Source organism: Tripterygium wilfordii, chromosome 23 (genome assembly GCF_013401445.1).
Source record: "Tripterygium wilfordii isolate XIE 37 chromosome 23, ASM1340144v1, whole genome shotgun sequence".
NCBI classification, from domain to species: domain Eukaryota; kingdom Viridiplantae; phylum Streptophyta; class Magnoliopsida; order Celastrales; family Celastraceae; genus Tripterygium; species Tripterygium wilfordii.
In genome coordinates this window covers 10,024,685-10,048,144 of record NC_052254.1, presented here as the reverse complement: position 1 = coordinate 10,048,144, position 23,460 = coordinate 10,024,685, and the positions used below count along the sequence as shown (strand labels likewise).

At 36.0% G+C, this 23,460-nt stretch overlaps 3 protein-coding genes across 5 annotated transcripts; 1 reads left to right on the top strand and 2 right to left on the bottom strand.

Annotated features, from left to right (window-relative positions):
* Positions 1–487: 487 nt before the first annotated feature.
* LOC119993010 lies at positions 488–2,038 on the top strand. Its single transcript, XM_038839887.1, has 2 exons — positions 488–1,251; positions 1,465–2,038. The coding sequence occupies exons 1-2, from the start codon at positions 666–668 to the stop codon at positions 1,956–1,958; spliced, it is 1,080 nt and encodes a 359-aa protein (XP_038695815.1). The 5' UTR covers positions 488–665; the 3' UTR covers positions 1,959–2,038.
* Positions 897–4,551, bottom strand: LOC119993011 (glutathione S-transferase T3-like). 3 transcript variants are annotated; one of them, XM_038839889.1, is made up of 4 exons: positions 4,298–4,551; positions 3,979–4,116; positions 3,090–3,484; positions 2,352–2,958 (listed from the first exon to the last, which is right to left on the bottom strand). In XM_038839889.1, exons 3-4 carry the CDS (start codon positions 3,480–3,482, stop codon positions 2,470–2,472), a joined length of 882 nt encoding a protein of 293 aa, XP_038695817.1. In that variant the 5' UTR covers positions 3,483–3,484; positions 3,979–4,116; positions 4,298–4,551; the 3' UTR covers positions 2,352–2,469. The 3 variants fall into 3 exon arrangements, 2 of the variants coding, with proteins under 2 accessions (XP_038695817.1, XP_038695816.1); XR_005466478.1 differs by lacking the exons at positions 2,352–2,958; positions 4,298–4,551 and adding an exon at positions 897–1,034 and having other exon boundaries at positions 3,979–4,241; XM_038839888.1 differs by lacking the exon at positions 4,298–4,551 and having other exon boundaries at positions 3,979–4,249.
* Positions 4,552–5,170: 619 nt separating this feature from the next.
* On the bottom strand, positions 5,171–15,133 carry LOC119992442 (cell division cycle protein 27 homolog B). Its single transcript, XM_038839125.1, has 16 exons — positions 14,959–15,133; positions 12,904–12,976; positions 12,498–12,607; positions 12,034–12,080; positions 11,434–11,531; positions 10,432–10,745; positions 9,110–9,265; positions 8,422–8,635; positions 7,909–8,135; positions 7,727–7,792; positions 7,438–7,557; positions 7,207–7,283; positions 6,698–6,817; positions 6,384–6,603; positions 6,010–6,291; positions 5,171–5,583 (listed from the first exon to the last, which is right to left on the bottom strand). Exons 1-16 carry the CDS (start codon positions 15,061–15,063, stop codon positions 5,533–5,535), a joined length of 2,280 nt encoding a protein of 759 aa, XP_038695053.1. The 5' UTR covers positions 15,064–15,133; the 3' UTR covers positions 5,171–5,532.
* Between the last annotated feature and the right edge of the window lie 8,327 nt (positions 15,134–23,460).

The window sequence follows — 23,460 nt, the reverse complement described above, 5'->3', positions numbered from 1 at the left end:
TCTATATATGTAGGGGGTTCACTTTTGGGTATAAGAATTAGTATGCTTTATTTTTTTTTTCTCTAATGGGACTATGACATTGATACTTCTTTGAATTTAGGTGAAGGAGACTCTCCATTTCTTAATCACTCGTAATTAACCTCTCCTAATGAGATATTTAGTGATATTATTAAAAAATTATTCAATAATCCATATAATGTTTTTTTTTTCTATTTTTAGTCACTATCAAGATTCAATATTAAAATGAGACCCGTCTAATTAATTAGTAGATACAAGTGAATAATGTGTTTTTAAAAGCATTTTTGTTTAATTATCTTTAGTTGAATTAATTAATTTAGCCATAGCTTAACACCTCTTTTGCGAATCTATTTTCTTTTTGACCGTTCTAAATTTTGTTGGTACTTTGTAAGGGCATCTCCAACAAGAGGTATAAAAATGGATATGCATACTATGCATACTTGAATAGTGATATACAAACCCATATACATATTTTAATGGAATCTCACTCCAACAATGAATATGTAAAATTGGTTTCCATCTAATTTACCACTTTTTTTTTATTATTTTTAATTAATGTATAAATATGTGTAGCCTTCATTCATCATTTTGTGTCAAATCATTGTGTATTTTACATAAAAATCTTATCACAAACTTCAAACTTCTCCATGGATCACCCAAATGTTAGTTCTGAGATTTTGAGGGAATTCCTTGCCTTTGAGTCCGACTCTGAAGATGAGTTGGAGCAGCTTTTTAATGCACGAGAGACAGATGATCAAGAAGCAAATGGGAGGAGACGAACTGGCCACCGTGGTTCCATTCCAGGCCATAGAATTGTTCAACGTAATCATGTTGACGGTCACTCCAGATTATGGAATGACTATTTCAAGCCAGATCCTGTTTACCACGAAGGTCTATTCAGGAGAATATTTCGAATGAGTCGAAATCTTTTTCTCCATATTGCAAATGCTGTGGTAGCGAATGATGCATATTTTGTCCAGAGACGGAATGCAGCTGGAGTTTTAGGGCTCTCTGCTCTTCAAAAGATCACCGCAGCGGTTAGGATCCTTGCATACGGGAGTCCAGCAGACTCTTTGGACGAGTATATACAGATTGGTGAGAGTACTGCAATTGCAAGTTTAAGAAGATTTGTTAAAGGAGTCGTTATAGTATTCGGAGAAAGGTACCTGAGGGCACCCGACCAAAACGATGTTCAACGTTTATTAGCACAAAATGAAGAACGTGGTTTTCCTGGTATGCTTGGAAGTATTGATTGTATGCACTGGCAATGGAGGAATTGCCCAACTGCCTGGCAAGGGATGTATACTGGACATTGTCGTTCGCCCACCATTATTTTGGAAGCAGTGGCATCACGTGATCTGTGGATTTGGCATGCTTTTTTTGGAATGTCAGGGTCTCTAAATGATATCAATGTGCTTCAAAGATCTCCTGTATTCGCCGCACTAGCTAATGGTAGTGCACCTGAAGCAATTTACATGATTAATGGACATCATTACAATATGGGATATTATCTCGCCGATGGAATATATCCCTGTTGGTCAACGTTCGTGAAAACAATTCCATGCCCACAATGCCCGAAAAGGAAACATTTTGCTAAAATGCAAGAAGCTGCGCGGAAGGACGTAGAACGAGCTTTTGGGGTCCTACAAGCTCGTTTTGCCATAACACGTGGATCTGCAAGATATTGGGACATTGATACACTTGATGATATTATGACAGCTTGCATAATATTACATAATATGATCGTTGAGGAAAACGGAGGTTCCGACCACATAGACTTTGAGGGTCTCACAACTCCACCGACCATGTCACGTACTCAAACAACTGAGTTTACAAGTTTCATCCAAACACATCATCAAATTAGAGATGCTTCAACCCATTCACAATTGCAAGATGACCTTGTAGAGCACTTATGGGCTCGCTTAGGCTCATCCGATTGAGGCCACTATAATATATAGTTTGTGGGTAGATCTGAAAAAGCCCTCACGAGACTAAAACTCGTCCACTAAGGTTTCCTTAGGGGTTTAAAGGCTTGTTGCATGTGCTAAATGTAACCGCGATTCCTGCATCAGTGAGTTAGGTTATGTAGTAAAAGCAGTGTTATTTTAGGATTATGGGTTTAGGAATGATAATATATGATACTTTGTTTCCCTAAGTTCAATCTGACTCCAAATAGAAAAGAACAACCTAAAAGGTTGAACTCTACCACTACATGATAAAAGCCTGTTGTTTAGTCAACAAAAGAATAACATCTCTGCATTGATACTATCTTGAATACAAGCCAAAATAGAAGTCCACAACATCTTAATCAAATATTGTTCATACATGACAAAAGCAAATAAAAGATTGTCCAATAATACATATGCCTCAATCATGATCAGAACCTCAATTATACATAAAGCTCAATAATACATAGTCTAAAACATAAAGACATTAGTACAATTAAAAAGCTCAAACATAACCCTTTTTTTCCATTATCTCCATCCTAGCATTCTTCCAATACTCAGCCACCATGGGATCCATGCCTCTAAGGTCTTTAGACATAACTTCAATTTCCCAATTCCTCTCCATCTCCCTTTCTTTTAGCTCTCTATTTCGTTGTTGTTCAAGTAGAGCTATGTCACGTTGTTCAAATTTTGCGCGTTCGACATCAATTTTCTCTTTCAAGATCTCATCCGAAATGGAGGACTTTGATCCACTTGCAGCAAGTTTTTTTGCGGCCTTTGTGCCTAATGGTCTATCTTGATTAATTGAACGTTCATCATCATCTCCGCCAATCGATGACTCGTGAGTGTCATGTAGGGAGACACTAGAAGTCTTATGCCTCTTGTTTGAGAGAGTTTCTTGCCATTTGACTTCTTCCTTCAATAAAATCCAACAATGTTCAAGCATAAATGGTTTACGCTCTAATTCAGCGTACATGGATTTTGCATTATCAAGCTGTATTAGAAATAGCAGAACCCCAAATTGTCAAATATCATCAAATGGCAAGAAACATCAATAAGAAACAACAATATGAACAAAAATTCCAGTACAAATTTAGTCACATATTTATAAGTAGGAAAAATTACCATTCCTTGTTCGGTTTGTCCGCTAGGGTGTCTTCCTTCAATTTGGCTTAAATATCCAGAAAATTTTTGACACTTCTTGTTAATGTCATTCCACCTTTGTTTTAGCGATGCTTGGGTGCGGGGGCCTCCATGGGTGTTGAAAAATTCATTAATTCTTTGCCAATATCTGTTAGAATTTTGAGCATTCCCTTGAATTGAATCTTTGCTGGTATTTAGCCAAGCGGACACAAGGAGTTTATCATCGTCAATTGAGAAATTTTGACTTCTTCGACTAGTTCTTGTTGAAGGCACAACCTCGGATGGAATTTGTGAATCCAATTGATCAATATGATGATCATCGTCTAATTCATCACTCATGAGCAACGATGCATGTGAATTGTATAGGGAATTCATATCTGATCAAATTGAAGAAACAATTCAACAATATAGATAATAAGCCCATATAACCAATTCAGAGCTTTCAAAACATCACGCATGAATTCATCAAGTTGGTTTTACTCTGAGAAGTTATTTGTAATCTATATATATGTCGAAATTAAACCAATCAATTCAAACCCAAAGATTGCTCAACTTCACCATCAAACCCAAGCTCTGTTCAAACAGCACAACAATTACCCATAAGAAAATATTAAACGAACTAATATTCATCTATAGAACCCAAACTACGTTTAGAATGAGCCTTAATTCTTAAAGCCACTAACCAATCCATCAACACAAGTTGTTCTACAAAAAAATAAAGTCATCAACTGCATAGGCTATAATCAAAAGTAAACGCACACAAGTATGTTGACACAATAAAATTACCCAAATAAAAAATTAATTCCAATCACATCCTCTATCACTTAAAGCCAATCCTTATCAAAGGAGGAAATAGAATAGAAAAATCTACCTTCTTTTTTCCTTCCTGTTGATTCCCCCCGATAATAAAGCTGCACTTCCTTCTAACAAGTGGCTGAGAGTTAGCAAGCAACCTTTGGCCTCTTGGTTCGCTGTCCCCTTCCTTTCCGGTTCGGCCACCGTATGGCACCTGAACTCGAAGCTACGATCAGATCCAATCTCAACACAATTTCGGTAGATCGGAAGCTTATAAACATGCAAATGCAGAGATCTCAAACTATTCCTCTGCCAATTTGGAAATAGTGATGTGGGAACAAGAGAAATGACAGTGTTGGTGAGCGAATAGCGATCATAAATGTGAACATTTATACCTGGTTTTTGACACTATTCATAGCCGTTGCTCAACACCCGCGCTGGTTTGCGACCTTCGTCTCTCTCCTTGCCAGAGTCGCAAATATGGGAACCAGAAATGGGGTCGTAAATTTCCGAATCGGTTTGCGACCTCTGTTGGCTTGACGAAAATGACGAAATGGGTATGCAAATCGTCCGTTATCCATTTACGAACTGCTTTACGACTCTTGTTGGAGATGCCCTAAGGTGGTTGTACCAAACGAGAATCAAATATTTGCTTAATAATCTTATGCAATGCTGAATGCTGATGTAGCTAAACCAATTGACACAACTTTTTTGTCTTATCGCAATTTATGGTGCTCTCCTTAGGGGTAGCCTCGCCCAACGTTTTGGACGGATTTGGACTCCATTTTTAAGGTCGGACCCGACCCAAAGTCTGACACCTCAAGCCAATTTTGACCCAACCCAAGTCCGTATATATCTACGTGTGTTTGGGCCTCATTTTGAGGGTAAAGCCCGGCCCGAAGCCCAATGCCAACCCCCAGCTCTCCTAGCTTCTCTTACACCATGTAATTACTAACTTTAACTCTCTTTTTTTTAACAACGGGGGAGTTGGAATTCGAACCTTGATACCAAAGCGATACACACCATCCTCATCACTCCAACTAATAACTAATAGCTCGGGTGTACGTAGTTACTAACTTACCATAAACATAAGTTCGATTTTGTTGCATAGACAACACTGCAAGAAATAAAAAGAAAGAAAACTCTGCAAGAGAGAATTAACACACATAGGGTTAAGACTTTCAGGTTGTTTTGTAGCATATTTCCCTAGAATCTTTCCAGACGTTAGAGCATCTAGATCCATATAAAATTGGCATACAACTTGGAAATTGGGGTTAGCAGCCTCAACGGCATAGAAATTAATGATTTTTCGAATTTCATGTCTTGACATCAAGGAAGATACGAACCTATAAACAAGTGTCAAGTACAAATGGATGATACAATTCCTTTCCATCTTGTGACATAATGATACAAATATAGATACAAGTGTTACAGCTTCTACCTTTGTTATATTTCTATCAGAATGTCGGTCACCTATGAAACTGAGGTCACCCACAAGTATGAAGAGGCCGGGAGCATGACGCCATTTTTAACTCGCTATTTGTCGAAAGCTCAAGCAGGAAACTCTCCCTGGGGCCTAGAGGTCTAGTCAGATAATCTCACCTTGAGTTCTCATTTCCTGCCTCCAAATTTACAAGTCGTCTTCTATCTCATCGGGGACATGTAACTTTTCAATTGCAGCCTGGGGAATAGCGAGTAATGAGAAGAATGCTATACTTGCTCGGAATAGTGTAAATGTCATGAAATACTTATTCCAAAATTTGAGTAATAAGAAAAAAAAAAATTCGGGCTTGACAGGTGGTCTGTCGGGGAAAAACTAAGCGACCTAGTATATATTACTGCCACAGCTACAAAAATCTATTACATTTAGCACTTTGATTATGTTCAATGACAAACTCTACCATATGCATGTTTCAGTTGTTAAAGTTCAAGCACTACTGCTTGCAGTTCATTAAATAAGCCTAAATTTGCCTATGATCACCGAAGAACTCTGAAAATAATTACTTTTTTGGGAAAGTCCTGAAAATAATTACGCATACATTGGAAATTCAAAAAGGTTTATCCAATTATAAAAAGATAAATGGTTGACAGGAAATAAGCCAATTACCTTAATGGCAGCGACATCAGTAGCAGATGGCTTCATATCCAAAGCAAGACCAAAATGAAGCATGGCCTTATCGTGCATATTGCGCCGCTTAAAGATCTTACCCATTAAAGCATAAACACTGCTTTCACGAGGGGCATACTCTTTAAGCTCTTCTAGAACTTCCAGAGCTTCATCAAATTTCTCCAAGCTCATAAGTATGTTAGCTCTCTGATACATTGGAAGAGGATTCTTCTTATCCGCTGAGATTGCTCTCTCCATCATCTCCAAAGCTTCCTGACTTCTCTGTCCACATGAATGCAAAATTTTCATGATAGCTCCAGACAAAAATCTTTTGCTAAGTTCGGAAAATATACATAAACAAGCAAGCCCCAAACCTTTAAAGCATGCAAAGCTGTCCCAAGATAGGACATTATAACAGAAGAACGAGGATTTATTTGGAAAGCCATTCGGAAATGATGCTGTGAAAACTCAAACTTTTCCTGGCGAAGGTATATCATCCCAAGCCCATACCAAGAATTATAATGCCTAGCATCAATCCGCAATGCACTCTGGTAACTCTTTATTCCATTCTCAAAATCCTCCAGTGCCACATATCTGCATGACACAGAACATCAACAGACAGATTAAATAAAGTACAATTTAACCATCCAAAACTCCAAATGCAGCAGAAAAGAACCATGTGCCCTACTCATGACCACAAAGGGTATGTGCATATGCAAATCTTGAATTAAGCTGCACTGCTCGTTGGAAATTTTTAAGGGCAGTCTCATGGTCTTTCTGCAGGCTATAGCAATTTCCCATGGCACACCTGTAAGGTAGAGAAGATTTAAAGAACGATTCAGTAATATAAATGACTGAAAACTCAGCCTACAGCAGCAGGACAGGATCTACTAATTTACTGAAGCATTTCCCTATAAATTTTGAAGGAGGTGAATAAGACCAAGAAATTACAAAATTCTCAATTTGATGCATCATATACCCATAAAAACAGAAAATCGTCTTAAAAGCAGCTTTCCAAGTTCCAGAGAAAAAAACTCTCAGAAAAAGTGAAAGATAAATAATGAAGCACCATTCAACCCATTACTACACCTTGATGATCAGCATGCAAATAAATAAATAAGTAAAAGTTGCTTGAAAAAGCAGAATGACAGGCATTGAAATTGAGGGTAAGGATGTATTGTAAATTAATTGCTCTACCAGGATTGAGGAGCTAAGCGATCTGTTGATATTAATTCTTGGGCTAAGTAACTTAACTTCATGTCTTCCTTCAAATGCTGCAGTAAACATAAGAAGTTACTTTCAATGAATCAACATTGCAGGGGGCATAACTCTAGGTTATCTGGTCATTCATGGATCAAACCAGCACAAGTTTTCTTTAAGGTTACAAAGTAGAGTATTTATAACACAAAAACTGCAAGACTAACTCACATAAAGAACTGTAGAATATATATCCATTCCTTCTAAGCTGTAAGGCGATGCTCGGCGAGCAAGACTAAAGGCTCGTTCAGCTTCCAAGTAATCAACCAATTCAAAATGAACCTTCCCAACCTACATAAGAACAGTACAGCCCATAGGTGTGCAGGATAAGATATGATATTTTGATATGTTAATGCACCAGAACCGATACGGAAAGCAGTGCTTGAGAATCACAAAAGCAGAGCATGTCAATCCAAGTAGATAAAACTACAAAGGTGCTGACATTAAACAACCAAGTTACCTGGGAAAGCACCCATCCAGTATTATAGTGCTTGTAAGGTAGTTTCATGTAGGCATCCAGTGCATCCTGTAGAACGCAGAAGCAATATTGTTTTGAATGTAAGCACAGAGGCAATATCAAGAAAACTAAATGCAATCTCCCATTAGTGTCTTCTCTATTTGCAGCATAACTCCAGATAATACCTGGCACCTGTAAATACAGGAAAATCTAAAGCCTTCCCCAAGAGTTCTCAAGAGGCCCAGTATTTCTGAAGCGCCACTCAGGATTCTGGAACCACTCATGATAACACCGCCAACTGGCACAGTTACATCTTCTTGCTCAGGAGATCTAAAATTACTAGAGGCAGATAAACTAGAAGCTGTTGATGTAATACTGGCACGAGAATCTTCAAGAGTATCATTGCGCACCCCTATATAAGACCAAATCAAAATCTCAGAAATCAGTAGAAAGCAACAAGTAGGAGAGAAAGTAAAAGTGTTGCATAAAAGAAATTTAGTAGTTTGAGAAAATAAATAAACCACTATATCAATACTAGCCACAAATTTTTGAGAAGCCAATAATTTTTTATCATTCCCCAAAAATTATGGGAAAACATGAAAAACAATAATATGATAAGAAACAAGGACCATAAATTGTTTTCATTTTTGGTTTACATTTGGATAACTAATCAGAACTTGAGCAAAAAGTTTCATCACCTTCATCATAATTTTCATTTGCCCAAGACTGTCCTTTCCGAACGGTCACTTGACGAAATCCCACAGAACTCAACTTGGAACCTCCGAGATATTTAGAAGAGTTGCTAGTTCCATTTCCTGCGACCAATGTAGCTCCAGCATTCATGTTGGCCCCTGTTTCTGCAAGTCTTGTACTTCGTCGGGGGCCAGAATCAGAGAATAACCTCCCAGAAATCTGTAAAGAAAAGGAAGAACACTAATTTAAAAGAAAACTATAATTCACTTTAATGAATAATTTTTCACAGCGGTAGGTAACAAGTGAAATTGAAAGATTAAAGGACTTACTGCACCAAGGTTCACCGACACCCAACTCATATCCTAATATGAAAACGTAATACAGTCCCCCCCCCCCCTCAAACAAATACCCCCAACTGGAGTCTGTTTCTGTGGCTCGAATATATATCATAATAAAGCAAAGTTTATTTCCAAGGCTCACCTCAACTCACAAGTTAAGAATGGTTCACTAGAAAATATCGTCTCTTGTACAGCCAATATGCTCAAAAATGGAAACATTATTCTCAACACTTAAAATTAAAAGCATCTTTAAAGCAATTGGAACATCCCAAGAAAAATAATAGAGTACTAAAGGTAATAGATCTGCATGATGAAAAGATGTATTGCAAATAAACATGAAAGCACAAGTTTTAACCTTCCGTAATTTTCCTTCATCCACAAACTTTCTTCGAGGGGCTTGAATGTTAGAGTTCACGGTTGACCTAGGAGAGTTATCGGTACCAAGTGAACTTGCGTTCGGGCCATTTGGCTGCACATTTCTACATAGAGGTGGTGGCACAACACCTGACAACTGCAAAATTTAGAGGATATCAAGCTATGTCCTTATAAACCAAAAGAAACTACCAGTGGATTTGCAATTTCAGTAGAAAAGATAACAAAAGAAGCAGCATAAAGAAATGGGATAAAGTTAGTCAATGCAAAATTTCATCAATTAAAATAAGAAGAACATGCATTCTTCATAAAGCCTTAATGTATATACTAACATACATAAGATTAGGTACATAGCTGAAAACCAACATGTAAGAGAAGACTGGCAAATCCGCCAGTACAGCTAAGATGAGAAGAAGATGCCGGGAGAGAGAGCTATTCAATGCAAAAGTGGCTTCGAAAATATAAGATGTGAATCATGAGTATATGTGGGAAGTCAATAAACAAACGAGCCAGCACAAGTAAAATGGAGTACAAATGCACAAGTAAAATGGAGCTCAAACAAAGAAATTAAGCAGGTAGGACTATCCTTCAAGAAAATGCAAGCATTTAAACCATAAAGCATACATGAAAACATTCTAGAAAAAAAAAAAGATCATTAAATGAAGAGCAGTTCTCAACAAGTGCAATAACGATGTCAAACAACAAAATAAAAAAGTCAAAATATATAATAACGAATAAGAAATGGGTTCTAATCCAGTTTCATGGAACATGATCACCACCAGAGCATCTTCAAAGTTCTAGCATGGATAGACACTAAAGGGTATGCAAAACAAGATGTTTGATAGTTTAACAGAAGAAAAGGACTCCAAAACATGTTCCTTATTAAAGCAGATAAAGCAGGCAAGAGATCATATAGAGAAGACCTGTTGGAACTAGGAACCTGACTCAAAAGGACTCAACGAGATCTGAAGCCAATGTTGGTAATAACTTGCATGTATGTAAAGATAGAGAAAGATAGAACACATAGAGCATTAAACTCGAGATACTAAGTATATAAGACACCTCTCTCAAAATTGAAGTCAACTAAAACAGGTCATATAATGTTTGAGAACAATTAAACATGAGATATTTCAGTAAGTAATCAGAGCAAAATAGCAATTCCTTCAAAATCAAAGAGGCTGCAATAAATGCTTTAGAGTTTAAATGTTTCACCAATGGCGATAATTTAATGGAGAATACATTTGGTCAATGCACAATATTATTTAGACAGTTAATGTTAGACATTACTACTTAATATTATAATACCTGTGTCGCCATTGGTGAAGGCGTATTATAAAACGATAGGTTAGAAGAGCCACCATTTGGAGGTTGACTGGTAGCTCCTCCCAAAATAGCTGCTCCATGAAAATTTCCAGGGATATCCCTTAGATTATTGGTTTGTGCATGTTTTAGCTGCCTTGGACTGACATCCTCGGAGCCAAAGTTCCTTGTAGGAACTAAGTTATGATCTTCATTGGATGTTTGCAAGTTCTGGGAAGTTGCTCCGTGGTGAACGTACTGCTTTTGAATGCAAAGAGCAGCTGCTTCGCTAAAAACTCCTGTTGCGTCTTCAGCGGCACCTAAAACATTGGAAAAGGAACAAAGGCTCAGAAAACTATAATTCTCCTGGGTGAACATTATTTATCAGAGAAGAACTTAAAGTCATCGTAAGCAAAGACTAACAGCATACTTACTGTTGCAAGCATAACATAGAGAACATATAGTGTCAACTTCAAACCGGAAAGGAATAATTTTTTCTCAGTAATTAACAAGTATTAGGGTGTCTGTTGAACCAAACTAGTCAGTAAAGAAAACAAGCCCACCTTACAGGCTTGATTTAGTTTGTTTTGGTTTTCTTTCCCCCTTCTGTTGAGTTCAGATCAACGCTGAGAATAACTGATTGTATTTGGTTTGCTGTCTTTAGGTTCTTTTAATAACAATCAATTAAAACCACACCAAACCTCTTCAATTATTTCTCTCTCTCTCTCTAATTTGGTCAATAATTAGACCAAATTAGAACAATAAAATGACCAATAAAGCCACTGGAATCAGTTATTGGCTTCACTGTTGGGAACAGGTACCAGGTACCCCGTACCCCACCTCTCCAACCCACACCCATCCTCTCCTTTTCTCTCTCTCTCATAAATTTCAGTTCCACTAGATAGTATGTAAAAATCAAACTAAACTTATTAACAGTGCTGGCGGAAATAGCTTAAATGTTAGATAGCATGTACAGAGCCAAACCAAGTGGAAGTTCTTCGAACACACCTAAAACACAAAGCTCCTCATATGCTGCCCATAAAAAGGGATCGAAAAACAAAGCCTGCTTAAAGTGATGAACAGCGCTTTTTCTTCTGTCTGTGTACCTAAAAAATAGACAAAACACATTAATAACATGCTAATGCGTTGAATAAGAGTGCACTAGGAGGCACCAAAAAAATAATACATTGCATCACTTTTTGGAGTTGTCAAAAACTACCACCAAAGATGCCTTAATGCCTACAGAAGTTAATTTAGAAGTTTCTGCAGGACTCTTGTTCTCTAACATTTTCCGAGCACATCAAATAATAAGCTTGATACAATATGATAATACCATTTCACTAACCTCTCAAACCTAATAATCATGCAGTCTCGGAGGGAAAAAAATGCAATCAAGTTGGGAAGGAGACTTGATAGATCAAAATAAAACTCTCCTACCCAAAATTCTATTGAGCATAATCATGGAACAGAAGTATAAATTAAATTTTAGAAAAGAAAAAAAAAAGGATTAGGGGACTCTCTAACGTGCACTTTATAGCTACTTCAAACATGGTCAAAAAGATTCGGGAAGGTTAAAAGACACAACATCCAGGGAATTGGGTGAGTAACCTGTAAATAAGCCCTAGAAGATAATGACCTGCTGCACCATTAGGAACCTGAATCGAAAAGCAAAACCATATGAACAAGAAATAATACATTATCTTCACATGTAATTATTAAAATATATCATTATATAGGCAAATGGTAAACAACTGTTCTGTAGTGGAAACATGGTTAAGGAAGGGAAAAATGTACACATTCTTACCCCCGTAATGTAGAGAGGTTGTTTACATAATTTGAAGTTTGAACCCATGACCTCTTGGTTGCAATGAAGCACCTTACCACTAGGCAAAGGATTCGCACTTAACTAAATCTTCAGAACACTATACCTTTTCAACCAAAACATATAGATTTCTGGTGCTCTGTGTGTGGGTAGGGCAGTTGAATGATTAAGAAAATATAAGTTTAAAATCCTCCTTGAAAACTACATAAGACAGTAAAAAGCTCTTGTCAAATGAAATCGGATTTATTACCTCAGAATTGGGCTCATTAACAGGGCATAGTGCTGCTTCAGCTTCACTAAGAAGATCCATCTGAAAGCATGATAATGCATACAAGTACCGAGATTGAGCCATTTGCGTCCCTTCATATGAAATTAAAATACGAAAAAAGAAGAGACATAGATGTGAATAACACAATTATTTAGAAGGATAAACGAAACATAAAATATAAACCCCAAAATAAATTTTCTATGGCTGGAGGTTTTTTCCCTGATTGCTCAACAGGGACGGAGAGTCGAAGATATGAACCCTGTTCTAAGCATAGGGTGGTGAGGCACTTGACCACTTGAACTAGTGGGGCTCCTCGACTGAAGAAATTTATGATCCTGACTTCAAAAGTAGTTAAAAGATGAAAGGTACAAGATCATAGAATTCATACCTTTGAGAATGTGACATGCAGAGTAAGATTGATTATTGTGCAAGTAGCAGCCAGCCAACAACTGTAAGTTTGCCTGTTTACAAGAAAAGCTTCAATGAAGGAGTGTAGAGAAAATGCAGAGAGTTAAATGGCTCCATGTATTTGCACTAAAAATAACTCATAAAGATTTATCCAGGGAACGATTTCCAGTGAAGAATACCAGTTTTTACATCATTGTCCGATGTTTAGCAGGTAATAAAAGAATACAGCTACCAATGACAGAAGACAAATATAACGAATAGGTGGTTGGCTGGTTGTCGTACGAGTTGTGAAACAAACAAGCTATATGGTAAAATTCTTGAGTTCACTCCAGAAGATCACTTCCTAGTCTCAAAATGTTAATTGGTTTTCCAAATTTAAGTATCATATTTTATCATTTATAGCTTATGGTACATTGTAAGAATGGTATACAAGTGAGGACTGAAACATGTAAATAGAAACTGTAGGACTTGCTTGTAATTATTTAAAAAAAATTCATAAAAGAAGTCGTTGGGTGAAAAGAAAAGGTTAAGCCTGATAGTTGTATACGAACAAATAGGGTCGTTCACTCATTCGCTGAGCTATTAGGCTGTTTATGATGTCTCATTGATGTTAACATCATCTATGGTGGTGATACTCAGTTACATGCCTGCCGGTGTATTAGGTGATTGGTATGTGATGCCAGATTTGTGTACATGCCCATGTTGATCTTCCTGATTTTGTACAATTTGATACTACAATATTGAATAGTTTGTATGTTCCCTAAAGTTGGACGATAAATACTCTCTAAGCATCATCTCATTCTATTGTGTGTCAAAGTTGGCAGAGACTTGCTATAGCTCATAAGCAACCGGGAACCCGTCTTCATGGACTCATATGCCTAAGGTGACAGAGATTATACCAAATTTGGAATTGACTCCCATACCATTGTATTCAATAATTAAAAAAAACATTCTTAATTATAACCCAATGAAAACCTCATTTTTCCAGAAGTTATTTTTCATGGAAGAATAGAGTCTAAAGAATGTGATGATTGCAAGCAAAGAATAGAGATAAAAAGAATAATTCTATCATTTACGAACAAAGCGAGCAGACAACATAGAATCGGACAAGCAAGAAAATTGCAGAAGAGTTCCTCAAAGCATCATTGAGAAGGAAAGAAAACTAAAAGCAACACTTCAAAAATCTTTGTTTCCAGTACGACTTGCAACAAAATAAAGGACATTTTCTTTAGAAAATACATATAGATTTATTCAGGCGTAACAATGTAACATTGTACTTCATGTATTGTTATAACAACAATGTACCAGCAAATTAGGGTAATAAATCAAAAAAAAATCCACAAAATTGTCAGAAAAAAATGAGTTAATCCCTCCCACTTTATGCAGACTTACTATCATTCAACTAGAGCATGGGTATATAAACCTCCAGCTTGACAAAACCAAAGAAAATTTTTTCTTAATGTATTTTAGTTATTAGAAACCAACAGACAGAAATTGAACAAATTCATAGGAACAAATTATGCACACCCTCTTTGAGCTCTAAATTCTAGTAACTTTCTCCTTTATCCCCCCCTCCCTTTTCAAATAGTGGGCAAGGAGCTAGGAGAACGTCTCCAGACGCGACCTTTTTCACATAATGTTCTTCTCCGGTGATTATGAATTTACATTTTCCATAATCAATAAACCTATTTGCCAGTGAAACCACCGGAGAGTATGTGTTTCTTCAGAAAAGCATATCAGATTCACATAAAAAAGTATTTAATTCAGCTTTAATAAAAGAAATTAAACCTAACAAATAAATAGTGTCAACTCCCTAGTTGCAATAAAATGATTAAAACTGCGCATCTATCGATCTTGATAAACTCTCCGCAAGTGCTCCATTGGTTTCGAAAAACACAAAATTCGAGCATTGTTCTATCACTAACTCTAACGTGTTTCAATTTCTATACTTCTACAAAATCCCAGCAACCAAACGAGAAGGAAAAATTCGAAATAAAGCAAGAAAAGGAAGAAAGAGCTTGAACGAAACGAGTACCTCGGAAGGAAACTCGGCACATAAGCGTTCGCAGATGAAAATGGCGTTTCGGTACATGAAATGGCGAAGACTATTCTGGACACAGTCTGTGAGTAGTGCTTCCATGGCTTCTCCGATCCACAAAAGAGAACGGAGAGTGAGAAAGAGAGGAGGTTCTGGTTTTTTGGGGGTTTGTTCTAGGTTCAAATTGGGGCGGCACGTGATGTGAAATGTGGCCTCACGTGACGAGAATTATTTTATTTTTCTAAAATTTGAAGCGGATGTGCTAGCGCGGTGTGACGTTCAAAAGTGAATAATATTTTCTCAATTTCCGCCAAAATTGAAATCCACTACCCTTTATTTCAAATTTCCATGCGATCAATCATCAATATTTGTCTACTTATAATTGCTCTTGATATATAGAGGAAACAGGGGAAAAATAAGTTTTTTAGGTATAAATCATTTGAGAAATAATAATAAAAACTAAATGAACCAAAAAATGAAGAGAATTTATAAATAACATGTATTTGTTGTAAATAAGAGAACTTTAGTTTTAGGATTTAAAGCAAGAGAACAAGAGAGTAAGAGACAAGAAAGATAGATTGTTTATTGTTACAGTGTTTTCCCGTATCAATTACAAATACATCTTGTGTGTGTCTATATATAGAAAGACGACCAACCACTTTCTCAATATTTCCTCATATGGTAATAACTAGTGTCACTTCTTTTCTTCATATGGGTATCTCATATTTATGTTGTGGGACATCCATATGTGATCATTCATTTTTTAGTGATTTATAACACTCCCCCTTGAATGACCACATATACAAAGAATGTGCCTCGTCAAAACCTTTTCAAGGAAAAACCCAGTCGGATAAAAACCTTAGTGAAGGAAAAAGAGCACCATTCTTGTATAGCAACTTGGTGATACCAGTGAGAAGATGTCTCGTTAAAACCTTTCCAAGGAAAAATCCTGTGGGAAAAAAACCATTGGTCGAAGGAAAAATAGTACAATTCATACCACTGTATTCACGTCTTTACTCCCCCAAATTCAAGAAGATATTTGAGTTGTCACATTCCAATGCTATAGACCAACTTCTTGAATGTTGCAGGTGGCAGTGCCTTGGTGAATAAATATGTTAGATTATCGCAAGATCAAATTCGTCAAACATCTATATCACCACTCTTCTGGAGGTCATGTGCAAAGAAAAATTTTGGAGAGATGTGTTTAGTTTTATCTCCCTTTATGTATCCTCCTCGGAGCTGTGCTATACATACAGCATTGTCTTCATACACAATTGTTGGAATACTCTTAATTGATTACAGTCCACACTTTTCTTGAGTATGTGAAATCATTGATCTCAGCCACGCACATTCCCGACTAGCTTCATGAATTGCAAGTATCTCATAATGATTAGAAGAAGTTGTTGAAATTGTCTGCTTCACTGATTTCCAAGAAATAGCAGTATTTCCATAAAGAAATACATAACCAATCTGAGACTTTGCATTGTGAGGATCAGATTGATAACCAACATCTGCATACCCAACTAACTGAGACTTTGGATCAATTGATTAAAATAGACACAAATTGGTTGTACCTCTCAGATAACATAGAATATGTTTAATTCCATTCCAGCGTCGTCGAGTATGAGCAAAACTAAATCTTGCCAATAAATTGACAACAAATGCAATATCTAGTCGTGTACAATTGGCTAGATACATCAACGATCCAATTGCACTTAAATATGGTACTTTTGGACCAAGTAATGGCTCCTCCTCATCTTGAGGTCGACTTGTAAATGAATAATTTTTTGAACTTCAAGTTCACATTGATTTGTTCGGGGATCAAAATGAGACTGTGTCACAATATTCCAAGAAATGTCGTCATGCTTATATGATTGAGAATCTTTTATTCCTACTGAAGGAAAATTAGACTCATCAAAATGACAATCAGCAAACCTGGCTTTGAAAACATTACCAGTTAATGGTTCAAGATATCGAATAATAGAAGGAGAATCTAAACCAACGTAAATACCAATTTGACATTATAGTCCCTTCTTGGTGCGCTGTGGAGGTGAAATAGGAACATAAACAGCACAACCAAAAACACGAAAATGTGAAATATTATGTTGATGACCTAATATTAATTGCAATGGTGAATATGAATTATGAGCAAATGGTCTAACTCTAATTAATGATGTAGCATGCAATATTACATATCCCCAAGTATTAGAAGATAATTTGTTTTCTAAGAGCATAGGTCTAGCAATCAATTGAAGACACTTTATAAGTGATTTTGCTAAACCATTTTGAGTATATGTATGTGCAACATGATGTTGAAACATCTATCCCTAATGCCATGCAATAATCATTGAATGCTTGATAAGTAAATTCACCAGCATTATCTAAACGAACAAACTTAATATGATAATCAGGAAACTATGCATGTAAGACCATTTAGATGATGCATCTATTAGAACCATAAAGTAACGAAATGGTCCACATGATGGATGAATATGTCTACATATATCTCTATGAATACGTTGTAGAAAGTTAGGAGATTCAACACCTACCTTCAGGATAAATGGTCTCACAATTAACTTTCCTTGTGAACAAGCAACACACAAGTGATCTTTAGGTAAAAGAAACTTCTAGTCTCTTAATGGATATCCATTTGTATTTTCAATTATTCTACACATCATGGTAGAACCTGGGTGACCAAGACGGTCATGCCAAAGTATAGATTCCTTTGGATTAGAGCACTTCTGATGCATCACAACATGTGTTTCGATCCATTTTATACTTGTGTAGTATAAACACGAAGAGAAAGATACAAGCTTTTCTACTACAAGCTTTTGGCTTGAAATAATGGAAGTAATATATAGATAATTTGTATTACTTTCGCTTCTAGACTCAAAATGATATCCATATTCTTACGAATATCCTTGAAACTTAGTAAGTTTCTTTTTGATTTAGGAGCATACAATGCTTTCTCAATATATATTTTTGTTTCTCTAGGCAATATGATATTAGATCTTCTGGAGCCTTCAATTATTTTTGATGTGCCTGAGATAGTATCGACATTTGCTTCAAGCAATGTCAAATGTAAGAAATATTTCTCATGTCGTAGGATAGTATGTGTTATTGCACTACCTATCAAACACATGTCTTCACCATTCAAGTGACAACCATGTAATGCTTTGTTGTGAGTCATAATTCTAGAATAAGAAAATATCAGGTAATTCTTGTCCGTAATCAAGGGCTGTGAATTCCAATTTTGAAAGATTTAACATGATGATAATATTAATATAAATGGAATAGAAAAATAATACTTACTTTGCTTGTTTGAACAAACAAAGATCTGATGCCAACAGATTGGTAGAGTCTCATGCTGATAACGTGTTGTAAATAAGAGAACTTTCGGTTTCAGAATTTAAAGCAAAAGAACAAGAGAGTAAGAGACAAGAAAAATAGATTGTTTATTATTGTAGTGTTTTCCCGTATCAATTACAAATACACCTTGTGTCTATATATGGAAGTAAGACCAACCACTTTCTCAATATTTCCTCATATTGTAATAACTATTGTCACTTCTTTCTTCATATGGGTCTCTCATATTTATGTTGTGGGACATTCATATGTGATTATTCATTTTTGAGTGATTTATAACAATATCGATTCAAAGATCAATTTTTTCACAATACAATTGTATGGTTTTGCCTTCCATTTTATTTTCTAAGTACTTAGATGTGTCTATTCTCCCTAAGCATTGTTAGTGTAAAAAATGGTACAAGCCCTAGAGGCTTGGCCCAGTGTCAAAACCCACTATTGTCACTTCATATCCGGTTGAAATGTCACATCGTTGGAGCCTAATCTGTGCCCTCAATTGCTTATGATATAAGTATACAATAGTAACTCTTTCCACATGTCAATCCTGGAACTCACCCCAACCTTGGAACTCTTAATCCACATGAATCATATCACTGAGTATGTCTCTTAAGTACTATAAATAATTTAATCCACATGAATCCACATGAATCATATCACTGAGTATGTCTCTGAGTATGTCTCTTAATCCACATGAATCATATCCACATGTGGAACTCTTAATCCACATGAATCCACATGAATCATATCACTGAGTATGTCTCTTAAGATTTAGGGTCTTATGTTTTTATCAACATTTATTCAATAATCAATCTAATTAAGAGTACAGGAGTATAGTAATATTATGTTTAGAGTTTTAAGGTTTAGGTACTTAGGTTTAAGACTTACCAAACAAGTTTATTTTGGGTTACTTTGATTTTAATAATAATATCAAATTAATATATGTTTAGAGAAATAAATATTTATCTATATTATAAAAGAAATCTTTTATATATATACACATAAACATGTATTGCGGAGTGGAGTGCGCGTCGGATTAGGTGGCATAATTCTATTAGGTTTTGAGTTAGAATCTTAAACGGATTTGGGTTTCATTTTCTTGTATTTTCAGGTAGCCTATAAGAGTTCAGGTTTGTGCAACTTTCTAAGGAGTCCTTAAGTCCTAGAGAGAGGGGTTTGAGGTGTGAGAGTTCAAAGAAAGGGATTTGATGGTTAATTCTTGATACCCTCAAGAAGCAATGGTTATATACCCCCAAGATGTACGCAGGTATGGTGATAATTTTAATCGAATAATCATGGATTTGAAGAACATTGACTTCAAGATTGACGAGGAGGACCAAGCTCTTATTCTTTTGTGTTTGCTACCAATCTCGTAGGATTCTTTTGGTAATTTCGTGTTATATAGACGGAATTCAAATAAAAGTATTCAGTATTATTATTGTCATTAGTTTGGACATTTTAAATCAGAGTGTCCAAAGCTCAAAGATCGTGGAAAGCAGGATGTAGAGATGAATGTTTGCGATGCGAACATTCGCTCAGATAAAGATTCAACTTTTGTCCTTTGAGTTACAGTTCCACATATTCGCTCTAAAGAGGAATGGATTTCAAATTTGGGTTGCTCCAATCATTTGTCTCTTTATAGGGATGCATTTACTACCTATGATTTCAAAGTCAGCTTTAAAGCTTGATGCATTGCAAAACACAACATACAGGCATGAAATGTACCAAGTTCCGTCAAAAACCAAACAAAATCCTAACTTAGAAGTGTATAAATTATATAAATATTTTATGCTATCAAACACCCCCAAACTTAAGTTTTTGTTAGTACTCGAGCAAAAGAGAATAAAAACACACAACTAAAACTAACTCACTTTCATAGGAATCGCAATTGCATTTAGCGTATGCAACAAACCTTTAAACCCCTAGGTGTCCCTAGTGGACGAGATTAGTCTAGTGAGGAGTTACCATAATGATACTCAAAATCATTATAAAATACCACAATGCCAAGTCATTTTACTAATAACAATATGTGAACACATTCCTGCAATAAAATCCACACCAACAAACCAAGCATCAGGGGAATAATTTTCAATACAAACATTTATTCTCAAACTTTATTTCATCCAATGCGTTGATTGAAATGGGATATGACACTTGTATAAGGAACTGCAATAACAATTCAACATGAACATAATATAACATATCAAAAATCATTAGTAAACACAAGTTCTCTAAAAGGCACACAAACAAGAGATTATGAAACTATGAAGAACCAAGTCATTTAGTGATACTAAGACATGGACAGCAAAAACAATGTCTTGTTTAGTCTTTCAGGCTCTACTTGGATTGATGTTTTTATAGAGTTGAATGAGGAAATTTAATTGGGTTGAAGGAGGGGAAAGTTCCTCCTCACTTAATTCTCAAACTTCACATTTTATAACCCCCGATTTGGGGGGTTTGTGAGGTGACAGCAAAGTTTGTTTATGATTTCCTAAATTGTCCGTAAAAGTTTTTTTTTTTCATTTTCAAGGGTATTATAACACCTCAATTCCTTAACCGGAGATAATTACACGATAACTACTCAAGAATTCCCAAATACCATCTGTACAATTAGTGTACGTAAGCCTCATTATCAGAATACATTAATTATAATTAAATACATCAAAACTACTTTAAAATCCATACATTATTACAAGTATTCAAATACATACTTAAATGTTCGTATACATTCGTCCTTACAAAAAAATTAAATGGTTTTAGATCTATTACTAGTCCTTGAACCTTAAATTGAGCCTGAAATACTCCCCACAACACTTTCAATTATCTACATGTAACATGTAGGAGGGTTAGCCAAGTTAGATATGGAACAATCACAAACAAGTACATAAACATCAAAATATGAAAGAATAATAATTTCTCAATTAAATAGTACTTCGAACATTACTCCAAAGTGAATAATTGAAAAAGGGCCCTCTCTCTCTAAACTCTCTCAACTACTCCAGAAAAAGTGCAGCCGTGGAGGAGTCCCTCACTCACCTCCACCCCACCCCCACCCCCAACCACTCCCACTCCCTTTCTCTCACCACCTCCACACCCAACTTCCTCTCCACAACCACTTTTCTCCACCTCCACCTCTACTTTTTACTTTTTCGTTTGTTTTCCTTTGTTCTGTGTTTTTCCCTCTAGATCTGATGGTTTTCCCTTCAGATCTACGAGTTTCGTCCACCGATATGGTGGTTTGGCTCCTCTCTCGTTCAGATCTGGTTTTCTTGGACGACGATGAGGCTTTATCCGACGGCGGCAATGACGTCCGTCTTTTGACTACTCTGAATCAGGTTGTAAAGAATATGTCTCAAGACTGCAGTACATGCTCCATTCTCTGGCGAGGTTTCAAGGAAATCCTTAACCGTGCTTTTGCTGCTTTCAGGCCCCTGGCTGCCTCTTCAAACGAGTTTCAACTCTATTTTAGCCTGTTTGTGGTATTTGTTGTTGTTCTGAGTCAATCCTTTACCCTTGATGTAGGAGTGTTTTTATTTTCATTTTGTAATCGAGGAGCCTACTCCTCTATGTATTGTGATGCGTTGTTTTAATAGAAGTTCGCTTTTCTCTCAAAAAAAAAAAAAACATTACTCCAATAACATCCTACATTTCATCACATCTAATATTTTAATATTTTAAACATAAAATATAAATATATGTGATAGAAAATAAAAAATAAGAGAGAGAAAATAAAAAAGGAAATAAATTTTTTTTTATGATTTGGGAATGTACTTACAATCTTACATACACCCACCCAAAATGGAGTAGCTTTTGCGATATCAGTTGGAGATGCTCAGATTGAAAAAGTACTCAAAATTGGTTTTCACCCATTTTGGGTCCCCATTGGAGAAGCTTTAAGTTACTACAGTATGATAATCTGGTTGCAATAACTATGGTTGGATCTAGAGTTGAATATACCAATATTTGGTTTGATTGCCTACTGAGAATGACGTCAACAAATGGGTCTATTGAAGCAAGACTATGATTGAAATGAACATAGAAAGTCAAATACTTGGGTACGTGTTTGGCTTAGGGTTGTTATGGTAACAATTATCGTTATTGAACACGGAAAACCACCACTATATCGATCACTTTGGTAACTCAAATAATGAAACCAATACCGTTATCGATAGAATTGGTATACTAACCATCATTATACCGATTGATCAGTAATGATGAACCGATAATTGATAAATTTACCAATTCTTATAAATTGAAAAAAAATTATTTCTCGTCTTGTAAAAGCAATTGCTTGAACACCTGGTGCATAGTGCTTGTACCTTCCATACCTCAACAAAGCAGTGGATTTCGCATTTGGAACCACACATTCTTCTAAATCACATGGTATTCGACTACCATATTCCAAATCCGTCAAACTTGTACAGCGCAAGTCGAACCCAAGAACTAGAGCAAGCTCAATTACTGATGAGTGTGCTCATGCAGAGTAGAGGGAGACGAATACCTCTTATGTGAGTTCCCCTCACAATCTCTACAAGGCAAAAGATTCTCTATTAGACACAGAATAAAGACTGGTTCATATCTACAATGTTCGTATATAGGTGATCGATGTTGTTTGAGAGACAAAACATTTGTTGAGTGAACTCTCTGGTCACACAGCAAACAAAGCTTTGTGGAGTCACGAGAGAGAATGAGAGCATGAGAGACGAGATCACGAGAGTGATGAACTGTTGATTAACGGACTAGTGAGGAAGAACATAAATAAACCCTAAAAATCAATGACCTAGATTTTTTTCAAGTGATCTAACGGTTATAATTAAACAAGATTAAAAATAAAAATAAAAATAATATTAATATATATTGGTAATTGATAAAATTCTCGATGTTGAATTTTGATTACTGTTACCACTATCGAAGTTAGCAGTAAAAATATCGTACCATAAGAATTGGTAATAGTATATCACTGTAATGTCATTTTCGGTAACCAAAGGCTCAATAACGAAACGATTTTCGATATTTTACCGTTACCATAACAACTCTAGTTTGACTTATGAGCCGTCTGTCATAACTCATAAGGTAGATCAGCAGGAGGACTAAGGAATCATATTGGGCTCTAACGAGTTACGAGCCCAGGCCCAA

Excerpts from the sequence above, each read along its gene's own strand:
- LOC119993010 (XM_038839887.1), top strand. The coding sequence starts at position 666 with ATGGATCACCCAAATGTTAGTTCTGAGATTTTGAGGGAATTCCTTGCC. Across the intron at positions 1,252-1,464 it reads TGAAGAACGTGGTTTTCCTG|CTAATGGTAGTGCACCTGAA; the intron begins GTATGCTTGGAA and ends TCGCCGCACTAG.
- LOC119993011 (XM_038839889.1), bottom strand. The coding sequence starts at position 3,482 with ATGAATTCCCTATACAATTCACATGCATCGTTGCTCATGAGTGATGAA. Across the intron at positions 2,959-3,089 it reads GACAAACCGAACAAGGAATG|CTTGATAATGCAAAATCCAT; the intron begins GTAATTTTTCCT and ends TTTCTAATACAG.
- LOC119992442 (XM_038839125.1), bottom strand. The coding sequence starts at position 15,063 with ATGGAAGCACTACTCACAGACTGTGTCCAGAATAGTCTTCGCCATTTC. Across the intron at positions 8,636-9,109 it reads ATGAAGGAAAATTACGGAAG|ATTTCTGGGAGGTTATTCTC; the intron begins GTTAAAACTTGT and ends TTTTCTTTACAG. Across the intron at positions 6,292-6,383 it reads CAGCTTTGCATGCTTTAAAG|AGAAGTCAGGAAGCTTTGGA; the intron begins GTTTGGGGCTTG and ends TCATGTGGACAG.